The sequence below is a fragment of the Sapajus apella genome, unplaced genomic scaffold (genome assembly GCF_009761245.1).
Source record: "Sapajus apella isolate SASKATOON/1434 unplaced genomic scaffold, GSC_monkey_1.0 scaffold81, whole genome shotgun sequence".
NCBI lineage: Eukaryota > Metazoa > Chordata > Mammalia > Primates > Cebidae > Sapajus > Sapajus apella.
This window is the reverse complement of record NW_022437021.1, coordinates 4,869,289-4,886,405: the sequence shown is the minus strand read 5'-3', so window position 1 is coordinate 4,886,405 and position 17,117 is coordinate 4,869,289. Positions and strand designations below refer to the sequence as shown.

Below are 17,117 nucleotides of genomic sequence, written 5' to 3'. Positions count from 1 at the left end.
TCTGACAGGAGGCAGAGCTCAGACGGTGCTCAGATGGTAATGCGAGTGATAGGGAGTGGCTGTAAATACAGATGAAGCTTCACTTGCTGCTCATCTCCTGCTGTGTGGCCCTGTTCCTCACAGGCCATGGACCAGTGCCAGTCCATGGCCTTGGGGTTGCGGACCCCTGCTATAACAGGCTTCAAGAAATTAAGTTCTAGGTCAATTACTGAAATCAGACCGTATTCCACCCTATGTCCCTAGATATTTTATCTCCATTCACATGTATATCTATTAAAGTAACTGCTGCCCTTAAAGATGACCCTGAAAATTAATATAAAATGACTAAACTATGACTGGGATATTTCAGGAAGTTATGTGATTGTAAAGACCTATAAAAACATATAAAAATGAGGAAAATAAAAATTGAGTTTAAAATGAAATTTCCTAATCTAAATCCCTTTTAAAAATGCATAAGCTTCATTATTACTTTAACTGATTTGGTCTATTCTTAACAAATTTTAATTAACAAATTACAAAGCAGGTGGATCACTTGAGGTCAGAAGTTTGAGACCAGCCCGGCAAACATGATGAAACTCTGTCTCTACTAAAAATACAAAAATTAGGCAGGCATGGTGGTCCATGCTTATAATTCCAGCTACTTGAAAGGCTAAGGCAGGACGATTGCTTGATCCTGGGAGGCAGAGATTGTAGTGAGCCAAGATCATGCCACTGCACTCCAGCCTGGGTGACAGAGCAAGACTCTTTGTACCAAACCAAACTGAATTCGATTTTAATTAGCTTCCTATTATAAACTAAAAAGCTGTTCATCCCATTTAAATGTGTTAAATATGCTAAAAATTAATTGATAAACCTATATTTTACAATGACTTACAGTTAGAAAAAGGAGCACCATACTCTAACTTCTAACTGAATAGCTCTAAAGTGGGACTGAAAAGGGTCTGACCCACCTACTGCTGCTGTCACCTGTTTCAGTGCCAGGAGGTAAACCCGCCTGCCTGTCACCAGCACCCACAAACACCAGAGGTGGGCTTGGAGAGAAGTCTGCCCTGTCTACCACTGCCACTGGCACAAACTGTCTATGGGCCTCAGGACAAGCTTGCCCTGCCCACTGCCACTGTCAACCATGCCTAAGCATGCCATCGAAGGGCCTGAGGACTGATTCAACTAGCATGCTGCTGCCATTGCCTGCACACACCATCAGAGGGCCTGAGGACAGGCCTGTACTGCCTGCCGTTGATGCCTGCGCATGTCATCTGGAGCTTGAGGATTGTTCTGCTTTGCTTATGCCTGCTGGTGACCAGCACAATCTAGGGGCCTGAGGAAAGGCATGCCCTGCCTACTGGTACAACCACTGGTGCCTGAGCACTGGCCTGCCTGCAGTCACAGTCCCCAGAAAAGCCTCACTACAGCCTCCATTAACAACCACAGTCTAAGCCACTGAGGGACTCAGAGACACCATTAATGCTCAAAAAGCTGAATAAATCATAGGGAGACCATACTACTGCACTGACCCAGAATCAAAGCCAAAGAACTCTATCCAACCAACACTATAGCTACTACATCTATAGGAAAAAGTCTTTCCCTACAAAAGCCAACGCATAAAATAGGAAGAAGTGACATCAGACATGTAGATATAAACATAAGGATACAAAAAACATTGAAAAGCAAGAAAACATGACACCTTCAAAGGAAAACAGTAATTCTTCAGTAATATATCCTCCCACAAAATTATGAAATGCCTAAAAATCAAAATAATGACATTAAAGAAACTCAGTGTGATATAAGATATATATCATAACAAAAGTATATAATCCTGGAGTGGAAGAACTCAATAAATGAAATAAAAAAATACAACTGAGAGCTTCAACAACAGACTAGCTCAAGCAGAATAAAGAATTTGTGAACTTGAAGGCAGGTATCTTAAAATAACCCAGGCAGACCAAAAAAAAAAAAAAAAAAAAAAAAAAAGGAAAGAGAAATAAGTAAATGAAAAAGAATGAAGAAAGCCAGTGTGATATGTGGGGCACCATAAAGTGACCAAATAGTTGAATTCTGAGATTTTAGAAGGAAAGAAAACCTACTCAATAAAATAATAGCTGAAAACTCCCCAAGTCTTGTAAGAAATGTAGACATCAAGATACAGGAAGCTCAAGTATACCCAAACAGATCTGACCTAAAAAGGTCTTTCCCAAGGCATGTTATAGTTAAACTGTCAAAACTCAAAGACAAAAAGATAATTCTAAAAACCATGAGAAATGCACCATGTCACATATAAGGACACTGCCATCAAACAAACAACAAATTTCTCAGAAGAAACTACAGGCCAGAAGAGACTGGGATGATACATTTAAAATGCTAAAAGTTAAAAAAAAAAAAAAAAAACGGTTTTATATGAGGTTGGTGCAAAAGTAATTGCAGTTTTTGCCATTGTTATTAGATCTAAAGGGAAAGACAGACTCCAATACAATAATAGTTGGGGAATTCAACATCCCCATCTCAACACTGAATGGATCAAAAGAAATTAACAAAGAAACACTGGATTTAAACTACACTTTAGACTAAATGGATGTAACAGATGGGCGCAGTGGTTCACACCTGTAATCCCAGCACTTTGGGAGGCCACGGCAGGTGGATCACCTGAGGCCAGGAGTTTGAGACCAGCCTGGGCAACATGGCTAAACCCTGTCTCTACTAAAAATATAAAAATTAGCCAGGCATGGTGGTGCCTGCCAGTAATCCCAGCTATTCAGGAGGCTAAGGCAGAAGAATTGCTTGAACCCAGGAGGCAGAGGTTTTACAGTGAGCTGAGATTGCTCACTGTACCTCCAGCCTAAGCGACAGAGTAGCACTCTGTCTCAAAAAAATAAAACAAAATAAAAAATAAACAAATGGATCTAACAGACATTTGCAAAACATTTCATCCATCAGCTGCAGAACACACATTCTCCAAAACACATTCTCTAGGATACACCATCAGTTAGTTAGGCCACAAAACAAATCCCAGTAAATTTTGTAAAAGTATCTTCTCAGATCACAATGAAATAAAACTATAAATCAACAACAAAATAAATTCTGGGAACTATACAAATAAATGGAAATTAAACAACATGCTCCTGAAGGACCACTGGGTCAATTAAAAAATTGAGAATAAAAAAATTTAAATAAAAACACCATATAGCCAGACCTAAGGGATATAGCAAAAGCAGTGTAAGAGCAAAGTTTATTGCAATAAACATTTATGGCAAAAAAGTAGGAATATCTCAAACACTTAGCGATGCACCTCAAGGAACTAGAAAAGCAAGAAAAAACCAAACCTGAAATTAGCAGAAGGAAAGAAATAAGATCAGACCAGAACTAAAAGAAAGACTAAAAAAAAAAAAAAATTACAAAGGATCAACAAAATGAAAAGTTGGTTCTTCAGAAAGATAAAATGAATAAACTGTTAGGTAGGCTAACCAAGAGAAAAAGAAGATCTAAAAAAACAAAATCATAAATGATAAAAGAGACATTATAACTGAGACCACAGAAATAACAAAGGATCACTAGAGACTATTAGGATCAATGATACACTAACAAATTGGAAAACCTAGAGGAAAAAGATAAATTTCTAGATAGAGACAACCTACCAATATTGTACCAGGAAAAAAAAGGAAACCTCAACAGACAAATTCTCAGTGACGAGGTTGAATCAGGAACAAAAAGCCTTTCAACAAACAAAAACCAGATGACTTCACTGCTAAATTCTACCAAACCTATAATGAAGAATACCAATTCTTCTCAAACTAGCCCAAAAAACTGAAGAGAAGGGAATTCTTCCTAACTCATTCAACGAGGCCAGCATCGCTCTAATAACAAAACCAGACAAGGAGACAACAAAAAAAGAAAACAAGAGGCCAATAGTCCTGATAAACATAGATGCAAAAATCCTCCACAAAATACTACCAAACTGTGTTCAACAACACATCAAAAAGATAATACACCATGATCAAATGGGATTTATGCCTGGGAGGCAAGAATGATTCCACATATGCAAATTAATAAATGTGATACAATCAATAGAATGACAGACAAAAACCATATAATAGTTTCAGTAAGTGCAGAAAAAGAACTTCATGAAGTTCAATATCCTATTGTGATGGGAAAAAACACTCTCAGTGAATTAGGCATAGAAAGAACATATATCAACCAATAAAACCCACATATGACAAACCCACAGCTAACATCATACTGAAAGGGGAAAAGCTGAAGGTCTTTCTTGTAAAAACTAGAATAAAACCAGGATACCCCACTTTCAACCACTCTTAACATAGTACCGGAAGTGCTAGAAAGAACAATCAGGAAACAGAAAGATGTAAAAGGCATACAAATTGGTAAACAGGAAGTCGAACTGTCTCTCTCTGCAGATGACATTATCTTATATTCAGAAAGACCTAGACTCTACCAAAAAACTCATAGAATAAAACAAATTCAATAAAGTTGCAGGACACTAAATTGACATACAAAAATAAGTAGCATTTCTATACACCAATAATGAACCAGCTGAAAAATAAATCAAGAAAGCAATCTCATTTACCATAGTTACTAAAAAAATTAAATACCTGAGAATGAATCTAAGGAAATGAAAGACCTCTGTAACAAAAACTACAAAACATTGATGAAATAATTTGAAGAGGACACAAAAATTTGGAAAGATATCCATGCTTATGGATTGGATGACTTAGTATCATTAAAACAGCATTATGGGCCAGGGTGGTCGCTCATGCCTATAATCCCAGCATGTTGGGAGGCTGAGGAGGGTGGATCACCTGAGGTCAGGAGTTCAAGACCAGCCTGGCCAACAGGGTGAAACCCCTTCTCTACTAAAAATACAAAAATTAGCCAGACATGGTGGCAGGTACCTGTAATCCCAGCTACTCAGGAGGCTGAGGCAGGAGAATCACTTGAACTCAGGAGGCAGAGGTTGCAATAAGCAGAGATCGTGCTATTGCACTCTAGCCTAGGCAACAGAGACTCTGTCTCAAAAATAAATAAATAAAAAATAAAACAGCAATATTACCCAAAGCAATGAACTAATTCAATGCAGTCTCTATTGAAATACAAATGACATGCTTTACAAAAATGAAAAGAATCCTAAAATTCATTTGGAATAACAAAAGATTCCAAATAGCCAAAGCAATTGTGAGAAAAAAAAGAACAAAGCTGGAGGCATCACACTACCTAACTTCACAAAGATTTACACAAACCTACAGTAACCAAAACAGCATGGTATTATTTGAAATACAGATCCCAATAGATCAGAAAACCCAGAAATAAATCCATGTATATATAGCCAACTCATTTTCAACAAAGGTGCCAAGAGCAAACATTGGTGAAAAACACCCTGTTTGATAAATGATACTGGAAAAATTGGATACCCACATGTAGAAGAATGAAACTAGATTCCATCTCTCACCATTTGCAGAAATCAAGTCAATATGGATAAAAATCCTAAATGTAAGACCCGAACCTATAAAACTAGTAGAAGAGCTTTTCGACACTGGTCTAGGCAAAGATTTTATGGTTAAGCCTTTAAAAGCATAGGCAAAAAAACCCAAAAGCAGACAAACGGGCTTAAACTATTAAGCTTCTGCACAGCTAATGTAACAATCAACCACAGAGTGAAGAGACAATTTGGTGAATGGGAGAAAATATTTTCAAACTTTTCATTAGACAAGGGAATAATATCCAAAATATACAAGGAACTAAATTCAACATCAAAAAAACAAACCCCATTAAAAAGTGGGCAATGATTGGAAAAGACATTTCTCAAAAGAAGACATACTAATGGCCAAGAAGTATATTAAAAAATGCTCACCATGGGTAATCATCAGGGAAATGCAAGTCAAAATCATAATGATATTTCATCCCACCCCAGTTAGCATGCCTATTATCAAAATGACAAATAAATAAATAAATAACAAATGCTGGTGAGGTTGCAGAGAAAAGGGAATTTTTATATGGAGTTACTAGGAATATAAACTAGTAGAGCCATTATGGAAAACAGTATAGAGGTTTCTCAAAAAACTAAAAATAGAACTACCATATGAACCAGCAATCTTACTACTGAGTATTCTTGAAAAGGAAAAGAAATCACTATTTCAAAGGGATCCTGCATCTCCATGTTAACTGCAGCACTATTCACAATAGCAAAGATATTCAACCTAAGTGTCTACCAACAGATGAATGGATGAAGAAAGTATGGTATATATGCACAATGAAATATTATTCAGCCACAAAAAAGACTAAAATCCTGTCATTTGCAACAACATGAATGGAACTGGGAGTCATTTTGTTAAGTGACATAAGCCAGATACAGAAAGTCAAATATCCTATGTTCTCATATATGTGAGTTAACTAAGTTGATGTCAAGGAGGTAGAGAGTAGAATGATGATTATCAGAGCTGGGAAGGGGTAGGGGAGGGAGGAATAAGGAGAGGTCAGTTAATGGGTACAAACATATAGTTATATAGAACGAATAAGTTGCAGTATTTCATAGTACAGTAGGATGACTATAGTTAATAATTTATTGTATATTTCAAAATAGGTAGAAGAGGTAAGTTGAAATGTTCCCAATACAAAGAAATGATAAATATTTGGGTGATGAAAATCCTTTTTTTTTAGGGACGGGGTTTCTCCATATTGGTCAGGCTGTTCTCGAACTCCTGACCTCAAGTGATCCACCCACCTCGGCCTCCCAAAGTGCTGGGATTATAGGCGTGAGCCACTGCACATGGCCGAGGTAATGAAAATGCTAATTACCCTGATTTGATCATTATATATTTTATGCATGTATCAAAATATGACCTGTATCTCATAAATATGGACAACTACTATGCACCAATTTAAAAAATGGGTGGGGCCCAGTGGTTCATGCTTATAATCCCAGCACTTTGGTAAAGTGAGGCAGGAGGATCACTTGAGACCAGGAGTTTGAGACCAAACTGAGCAACATAACAACACCCCATTTCTAAAAAAAAAAAAAAAAAAAAAAAATTAGCTAGGCATGGTAGTATGGGCCTGTAGTCCCTGCTACTCAGGAGACCAAGGTAGGAGGATTGCTCGAGTCCATGAGTTCGAAGCTGCAGTGAGCTGTGATTGCACCACTGAACCCCAGCCTGGGAACAGAGTGAGACTCTGTCTCACAAAATAAATACATAAATAATGACATTTCAAAATATAAAAAACAAAAAACAATAAAGAAGCTCTGAACTATTGCAGTGGATTTTCAATCTCTTCCACACTTCATCCTGATCCCCAAAAGGTTATTGTACTAATTCTAATTTTTCAAAGTGAAGGCTTTGTGTCACATAGAATATGTTTCTTTTTTTCAATCTGTCTTTTTCAATTAACCTAACAAATGTTTTAAACAGGCAACATAATCACACAACTAAAACTTTTAAGTTGCAAAATGGCATTGTTATGGACTGAATGTTTGTGCTCTGCCTCCCAAAATTGGTATGTTGAAATCCTAACCCCCAATGTGATGGTATTGGGAGGCAGAGCCTTTGAGAAGTAATTATGTCATAATTTATGAGAGCAGGGCTCTCATGAATGGGATTTGTGCCTTCATAAAAGGGACCTCTGCCACGCGTGGTGGCTCATGCCTGTAATCCAAACACTTTGAAGGCCAAGGTGGGCGGATCACCTGAGGTCGGGAGTTCAAGACCAGCCTGACCAACATGGTGAAACCCCGTCTTAAAAAAAAAAAAAAAAAAATATATATATATATATATATATATATAAAAGGGACCTCAAGAGAACTAGCTCATTCTTTCTGCCATATGAAGCTACAAGGAGATGTCAACAGTCTCCAACCCAGTAAAACACTCTCACTAGAATCCAACCCTGCTAGCACTCTGATCTCAGGCTTCCCATTTCCAGAACTGTGAGAAATAAACTTCTGTTGTTCATAATAAGCTTATCAGTCTATAGGACTTTGTTATAGTAGCCTGAACTAGATAGGTATGTAGTGAAAAGTTTCTCTCTTAACTTTTGTTCCTAGTAATCTGGTTCCCTTCTCTAAAGGCTTCAAGAAATATTTTATGCATACATAAGCAATACGTATTTATGTAAAGATCATCCTCATTTCCTCCCATTTTAATTACAATAGTAGGTAGCACATTACATATTGTTCAGCACCTTGCTTTTTCACTAAATATATTTTGCAGATCATTCAACACAAAAATCCTCTTTATTCTTTTTTATGGCTGAAGGGTATTCCAATGCAGAAATGTAATATAATACTATTAACCGCAGGGCCAGGCGTGGTGGCTCACGCCTGTAATCTCAGCACTTTGGGAGGCCAAGGCTGGCGGATCACCTGAGGTCAGGAGTTCGAGACCAGCCTGGCCAACATGGTGAAACCCCATCTTAAAAGAAAATAATAATAATAATAATAATAATATTAACCCCTTACTGACAGTGATTTGGTTTCCCACCCTCATCTTATGTAATGAATGAGTTGCAATAAACAGTCTTGTATATATGGCATTTCTAAATTCTTCATGTAAGTTGGTACTGTTGTTTTAGGTATTATATGACATGATTGGTAAAAAAAGGGCTAAAAATCTACCTTAGTTTCCATGTTGAGGAGATGAAGTCCTTTTATATTCACGCCTACATACACAGGGATGACTTTATGATTGCTGGGGCTTGCCTTTGTAAATATCTGTCCTGTGAAAAATGCTGCTCCATAAGTAGGAATTTCCCAGCAATTCTGTAAGAACATGCGCTGAAGGTGATGCATTTCTTTACTGACACCTTCACTTGTACTGAGATTCTAAAAACAAAAACAAGGTAAATTAAAAATAAAAGAGATGTGAAAGGAAAATGTACCACTGATAATTCAAATAGGTCAACTAAGCAGTTTCTAAAATCAAGACTGCCCCTAAAGAAAAAAATTATGGCACATTGTATCCGGAGTACTTTTTCTCTTGCAATGGGAATATTAAAAAAATACTGAGGTCTAAAAATATTGTCTATGCTACTGGGTTTTAATTGCTTCCTGGGCATGGATGGTATGTTATTTCAAATTTTTATCTCTGGTCCATACTACAGTATTCATCATGTAGATGGTATTCAGTAAAAGATTATATATTACTAAAAATAAAAATATCTTGCTACTTTCAATTTCAAGCATTTTGAACTAGAAGATACATTTTTAATTTCAGGACTATAAATTTAATGTACCTATGTTTAAATATTAATAACACTAACAGACTTTCAACCAGACTATCAAATGTCTTTTCATTTCTATTAAACAACTTACCTTGTATTCATGAAGTATGCGATTTGTCCAGTGAGGTGCCTTACTTTTCAGTTTGGTAATAGGTACAATGGATTTTAGATTTTCTTCACTGTAAGCACATATGCCAATATCCTTTAAATAAATCATCTTTAGTAGCTAAAGCAATCATTTTGTTACAAAGGGCTTTCAGTAACAATTTTTAAGCTGAAAAATATTTTGCTGTAAAATATCAGAGAACTTTAAAAATTTTAAGCAAAAAGCCACAAATCTCGTATTTTCAATTTAGATAAATGTTTCTTCTTTCAATAACCAGAAAATATTTTTGAAAATTGAAAACTACAGTAACCAAATTCAGATGTGCTTAAAACCTCAGTGTTTTCTCTCAAAGACCGAACATAAAACTAGTATTTATGGTGGGATTTTTAAGTGCATCTGCCTTATAAAATCTTTTTACACTTATTCAAGTCAGGTTTTAGTGAACTTATTTAAGCATAAAGAAACAATATAAAGTATATCAAACTACAGTCAAATACATGAAAATTTGGAGAGTATAACTTTAAGAATGATTTATTATAATGTTTTCTTTTCTCATTCTATGTCTTATATAATTCCAAACCAATGTAATGTATAAATAATTTCTAATAACATTTTCAAACTTTCTTGGTTAAACAGAATCTTGAGCATAGCATAAGACCATGCATATAAAATACTTACTTTAGGAAACCTTGCTTGTGTTTTTTACTCTCATAATTTCCATAGACAATTTGCAAAAGCAGGCTTGCCAATGTTATCAGCTTAGCATCAGGAGCTGTATAAAAGCCCTTCAGTAAATTATATCTGGCTTCATCAAAGAGAATAAGAATAGCTAGTGGGTCTTCAATCTTAAAAGAGAAAGTATAATTTGGTTATTAGGCTACAATTTTTTTTACAAATAAACAACTTAATATGGGAAAGGCAAAAGCTACACATTTGTATATAAATGAACTGTTACTGCTTTGAGCAGAGGTTGGCAAACAGTTTTTTTTTTTTTTTTTTTTTTTTTGAGACGGAGTTTCGCTCTTGTTACCCAGGCTGGAGTGCAATGGCACGATCTCGGCTCACCGCAACCTCCGCCTCCTGGGTTCAGGCAATTCTCCTGCCTCAGACTCCTGAGTAGCTGGGATTACAGGCACGCACCACCATGCCCAGCTAATTTTTTGTATTTTTAGTAGAGACGGGGTTTCACCATGTTGACCAGGATGGTCTCGATCTCTTGACCTGGTGATCCACCCGCCTCGGCCTCCCACAGTGCTGGGATTACAGGCTTGAGCCACCGCGCCCGGCCTGGCAAACAGTTTTTCTGTTAAGGCCCAGAGAGTACTATTTTAAGCTTTGTAAACTATGTAATTGCTGTTGCTACTAATCAACTCTGGTACTGTAGCACAAAGGAAGCCACAGGTGACACATCAACAAATGGGTACAACAGTGTTCTCATAAAACTTTATATAGGAATACTGAAATATGAATTTCAAAAAATTTTTATAACATGAAATATTGTTCCTTTGATTTTTTAACCATCAAAACACAAAAAAATTATTAGCTTATGGGGTATATAAAAATTGGCAAAATATGGCAATAGCTACAGTTTGCTAACCTGGTTGTCTAACAATATTATCATCAGTTTATAAATATGGACAATTTTTAGAACAAGTTTACCTAAATTTTGGTGTTACTGAAACATCTTTCTATTAACTATGCTTCGTACAATACAGTAGTGGACTTCAAAGAAGATAAAAGGAAGTATCTTAATTTCCAAAGGACAAATGAGACATTTATAAAAAGCGTATTGTAAGACATTTTAAATTCTGACTAAAAAGATTTTGTACTTCAAATATTAATAATATTCAAAAAGAGTAGTTTTTTGTTTTTTGAGACAGAGTCTCGCTCTGCCAGCCAGGCTGCAGTACAGTGGCATGAACACAGCCCACTGCAGCCTCAGCCTCTTGGGCTCAAGCTATTTACCTGTCTCAGCCTCCCGAGCAGCTGAGACAAGAGGTGTGAACCACCATGCCTGGCTAATTTTTAAATTTTCTGTAGAGAGAATATCTTGGCATGTTGCCTCAGCTGGGCTCAAGCAGTCCTCTCAACTCAGCCTCTCAAAGTGTTGGGATTACAGGTGTTAGCCACTCCGCCTGGCCTAGATGCTTTTTTTTTTTTTTTAATTTAAAAAATTTTGTTTTAGTTTATCCAATAAGATTAATACAGATTGAGAAATCCTAGCCTATAGAATATGTTCCTACTTGCACATAGTGACGAATTATAAAGTTTCCGAATGCTTAAAGTATTTCAAAATACAATTCACAATGATCCCAAGTTATGATCGAAATGATTTTTGTAACATTAACTGAAATAAAATACTATTTTTCTTTTTGAGATGAAGTCTCACTCTTGTCACCCAGGCTGGAGTGCAATGGCACGATCTTGGCTCACTGCAACCTCCGCCTCCCAGGTTCAAGCTATTCTCTTGCCTCAGCCTCCCAAGTAGCTGGGATTACAGGCACCTGCTACCATGCCCTGCTAATTTTTGTATTTTTAGTAGAGACGGGTTTCACAGTGTTGGCCAAGCTGGTCTTGAACTCCTGAACTCAGGTGATCCACCTGCCTTGGCCTCCCAAACTGCTGGGATTACAGGCATGAGCCACCATGCCCGGCCAAATACTATTGGCTATTTTTCTATCTTAAAATACTCTACACAATATCAAAACAAAAAAAAAAATCTCATGGGAAAAAAATGAAGGGGGCTGTTCTAGATTAAAAGAGACTAACGAGACATCAAAATATAAAGCATGAGCCTTGACTAGATCCTGGGGCTTGGAGGTATAAAAGTATTTTGAAACAATTTGGAAAACTCTGAATTTGAATGAGCTATTGTTATTATGGAAATATTAATTTTATTAGGTTGGAAATTGGTTATTATGGTAGAATAGAGATGTCCTTATTCTTAGAAGATGCACACCAAAATATGTAGAAATAGCACCTGCAACTCACTTTAAAGTGGTTCAGAAAGATAAAGAACAGCAAATTGTTAACTGGTGATCTAATGAATGGTATATGGTGTGAACTGTATTACTTTTTAATGTGCCTATGGCTTTTCAAATTTCTCAAAATAAAATGATGGAAAAAGACTGAATGAAAGCATATTTTTCTTTTTTTTTTTTTTTTCTGATATGGAGTTTCACTCTTGTTGCCCAAGCTGGAGTGCAATGGCCCGATCTTGGCTCACCACAACTGCTGCCTCCCAGGTTCAAGCTGTTCTCCTGCCTCAGCCTCCTGAGTAGCTGGGATTACAGGCATGCACCACCATACCTGGCTAACGTTTTATTTTTTAGTAGAGATGGAGTTTCTTCATATTAGTGAGGCTGGTCTCCAACTCCTGATCTCAGGTGATCTGCCTGCCTAAGCCTCCCAAAGTGCTGGGATTATAGGCGTGAGCCACCGCGCCCGGCCAAAAGCATGTTTTTCTAATAAAAACTGACTTCGTATATTTGAAAGTCTGAGTAAGACAATAACTGTTACAATTCCCAACACCATGTTCAATGAGTTTTAGTTACCATTTTTTCTTTTCTAATGAAATCAGGATGTTTTCATCCTAAAAGGATGATGCTAAACAGTAAGTGTAATTCTTTTTTTTTTCAGATGGTACAAACAGGAATTTCTTAATTATATAATGAGTGTTTTACCAGATAATCAAGACATTCTGGTTTACCTTAAGAACTTACTAAGCCTTGCTTCCTTTTTACTTCAGTCTCTTTTATTTTATAATTATCCAATTTATTTATCATCTAAGTATTATCATTACTGCTCCAGTCAACTATTAAAATATTACTTGGGTGGAGAAGGCAGACTGAGTATACTTGGATTATATACAGATTTTATAGATATCACACATTTTTCAAGTTATAGGGTAAAGTAGACATGACATCTGTCATTTTTGCCTTGTTTGTTTTTTTGAGACAGAGTCTCACTCTGTCGCCCAGACTAGAGTACCAAGGCACAATCCTAGCTCACTGCAACCACCAGCTCCTGGGTTCAAGCGATACTCGTGCCTCAGCCTCCCAAGGTGCACACCACCACACCTAGCTATTTTTTATATTTTTAGTAGAGATGGGTTTTCACCATGTTGGCAAAGCTGCTCTCTAAGTCCTGACCTCAGGTGATCCACCTGCCTTGGCCTCCCAAATTGCTGGGATAACAGGGGTGAGCCACCACCAGGCCTGGCCCATTTTAACCATTTTTAAGTGTGAAATTCAGTGGCATTAATTATAAACTATCTAGTTCTACATATTTTATATCACCCCAAAGAGAAATTTTCTAACTGGTAAGAAAATCTCCCCCAGCCCAACACCTCTGATAACCTCCAATCGATTTTTTTCTTTATGCCTTTGCATATTCTAGATTACTTAACGTTAAATATTTGTTCTTTTATGTCTGGTTTATTTAGTATAATGTTTTCAAGGTTCATCCATGTTGTCACATGTATCATAATTTCATTCCTTTGTATCAGTGAATAATACTCTATTTGTATGTACAGACCACCTTTTGTTTATTCACTCATCTGTTGATGGGCAGTTAGGGTGCCTCTACCTTTTTGGTTATCATGAACAATGCTGCAGTGACACAGAAATATATTTGAGTCCTTGTTTTCCATTCTTTCAGGCATATATCTAGGAGTAGAAATGCTGGATCATATGTAATTCTATTTTTAGATTTTTGAAGAACCACTGTTTTCCACAGTGGCTACACCACTTTACATTCCCACCTGCAATGTACCAGAGTTCCAATTTTTCTACATTCTTACCAACTCATTATCTTCTGTTTTGATAGTTATCCTAGCCGGTGTGGTTTCTCACTGAGGTTTTAATTTGCAATTCCCTAATAACTAATGATATTGATCATCTTTTCATGTGCTTGTTGGCTACTTATATACTCAAGTCCTTTGACCTATTTTATTTACAGACAGGGTCTTGCTTTTTCACCCAGCCTAGAGTGCAGTGGCATCATCATGACTAACTGCAACCTTGAACTCCTGGGTTCAAGTGATCCTCCCGTCTTACCCCTCTTAGCTAGGATTACAAGTGTGTGCCATCATGCCAGACTACTTAAAAAAAAAAAAAAAAACTTTTCTGTGGAGACAGGGTCTCACTATGTAGCCAGGCTGGTCTCAAATTCCTGGCTTCAAGTGAGCCTCCCGCTATTCCTTCCAAAGCACTGGGATTACAGGAGTGAGCCATCATTCCTTGCCTTTTTTTTTTTTTTTTTTTTTTTTGAGATACAGTCTTGCTCTATTACTGAGGCTGGTGTGATACTGGCTCACTGTAACCTCTCCCACCCAGACTCAAGCGACCCTCTGAACTCAGTCTCCTCAGTAGCTGGTGCTACAGGTGTGCACCACCATACCTGGCTAATTTTTAATATTTTTGTAGAGATGAAGTCTCACTATGTTGCCCAGGCAGGTCTCAAATTCCTGGGCTCCCATGATGGCCTCCCAAAGTGCTGGGATTACAAGCACGAGCCACTGTACCAAACCCTGACCATTTTTAATTGGGTTGTTAGCCTTTTTATTGTTGAGTTATAGGAGTTCTTTATTCTTCTGATAGTAAACCCTTATCTATGACTTGCTAATATTTTCTCCCATTCTGTTGCTTTTCACTTTCTTAATGATGTCGTTTAATACACAAAAGTTTTCTATTTTGATGAAGTTTAACTTAGCCATTAATTCTTGTTGTTCATACTTTTGTCATATCTGACTCCACTGCCTAATCCAAGATCATGAAGAGTTACCCCTATGTTTTCTTCTATGATATTTATGATTTTAGCTCTTATATTTAGGTCACTGATGCATTTTAATTGATTATTATTATATTTGAGATGGACTCTCACTTTGTTGCCCAGGTTGGAGTACAGTGGTGAGATCTTGGCTCACTGCAACCTCTGCCTCCCGAGTTCATGAAATTCTCATGCCTCTGCCTCCTGAGTAATTGGGACTACAGGGGTGTACCACCATGGCTGGCTAATTTTTTGTATTTTTAGTAGAGATGGTGTTTTGCAATGTTGGCCAGGCTGGTCTAGAACTCCTGTCCTCAAGTGATCCACCCACCTCGGCCTCCCAAAGTACTGGGAGTATAGGCTTGAGTTACCATGTCCAGCTATTTAAATTTTTTATATGGCATGAAGTTGCGGTCCAATTTCCTACTTTTGCAATGTGAACTTCCAGTTATACCAGCACTATCTATTGAACAGACTATTCTTTCTCCATTAGATGAACTTGACAGCCTTGTCAAAAATCTACTGGCTGTACATGTATGGGTTTATTTCTGAAAACTCAATTCTATTCCATTGGTCTATTATGTTTATCCTTATGCTAGAGTAACACAATGCTTTTGATTACTTAGCTTTGTGGTATGCTTTGAAATTGAGTAACATCCATCTCTCAACTTGATTCTTCTTTATTCAAGACTGCCTTGGCTATTTGAGGACCTTTGCAATTCATACACATTTGAGGACTGTCTGTTCCACTTTCACAAAAAAGGCTATTGGGATTATATTGAATCTGTAGATCATTTTGCTAGTCGTGACGTCTTAAAAACACTATTTCTATCACTGAACATGGAGATGTCTTTCCAGTTATTGGGTCTTATTTTTCAGCAGTGTTTTGTAGTTTTCAGTGTACAAGTCTTGAACTTCTTTTGTAAAATTTATTCCTGGGTATTTTATTCTTAGATGCTATTTTAATGGACTTCTTAATCTCTTCCTTGGATTATTCTTTGCTGGTGTATACACAACTGATTTTTGTGTGTTGAGCTTATACTTTGAAACTTTGCCGAATTAATTTATTAGCTCTAGCTTTCTTGTGGATTCTTTGGGATTTTCTATGTATATGTCATTTTCCAAAAACTAAGGTCTTAATTATTGGTGAAAGTAGGCATCGTAATTTTGTACTGTAGGACAGTTTTCAGTCTTTTACCATTGAATGATTAGTTGTGGGTTTTTGGTAAACACCCTTTATCATGCTGAGAAGTTCGCCTGAATTCCTAGTTTTCAGAGTTTTTAAAATCATTAAAGGGTGTTGTATTTTGTCGCATGCCTCTTCTGCATCAGTTAGGATGATCGCATGTTTTTCCCCCCTTGTCATTCTATTAATGTGATTCTAATACATTTTTAACAAATAATGAAGACTTTAGTTTTTGGTAAATTTCACAGCAATTTTTATGTAACTCCTAGTGTATTTGGCTGAGAGGATCAAATCTATCTTTGGCCTGATAATGTAAAAGAAGCAATATACACAGTTACGTAAAAAAGATTTACCAAGTTTGGACATGGTTGTTGAAATTTTCTTGTGCTAAAATTTGTTTGTTTAATATTCCCTGATAACAAAGAATTAAGAAATCTATTTTTTCTTCACTAATGCTGTAACATTTCACCATATTAGATTATCATGCTTAATTTGTTATAATCTCTCCCTTGTCCATTTATCCTTTTTTTTTTTTTTCTTTTTTCTTTTTTTTGAGACAGAGTTTCGCTCTTGTTACCCAGGCTGGAGTGCAATGGCGCGATCTTGGCTCACCGCAACCTCTGCCTCCTGGGTTCAGGCAATTCTCCTGCCTCAGCCTCCTGAGTAGCTGGGATTACAGGCACGTGCCACCATGCCCAGCTAATTTTTTGTATTTTTAGTAGAGATGGGGTTTCACCGTGTTGACCAGGATGGTCTTGATCTCTTGACCTCGTGATCCACCCGCCTCGGCCTCCCAAAGTGCTGGGATTACAGGCTTGAGCCACCGCGCCCGGCCCC

The 17,117-nt window shown here is 37.0% G+C and overlaps 1 protein-coding gene across 13 annotated transcripts in view; it reads right to left on the bottom strand.

Annotated features, from left to right (window-relative positions):
- Positions 1-17,117, bottom strand: part of KRIT1 (KRIT1 ankyrin repeat containing) — a 42,842-nt gene that overhangs the window by 5,242 nt on the left and 20,483 nt on the right. For 12 of the 13 annotated variants that reach the window (XR_004261206.1, XM_032253071.1, XM_032253063.1 and 9 more), the window contains 3 exons: positions 10,004-10,170; positions 9,311-9,398; positions 8,615-8,821 (listed from right to left, as the gene is read on the bottom strand). Coding sequence is in view for 12 of the 13 variants with exons in the window: in XM_032253071.1 (XP_032108962.1) it covers positions 8,615-8,821; positions 9,311-9,398; positions 10,004-10,170 (462 nt within the window). In the remaining variant the exon portion in view is untranslated. Of the gene's footprint in view, positions 1-8,614; positions 8,822-9,310; positions 9,399-9,418; positions 9,509-10,003; positions 10,171-17,117 lie in introns of those variants that run through there. The other variant, XM_032253074.1, reaches the window with a different exon arrangement.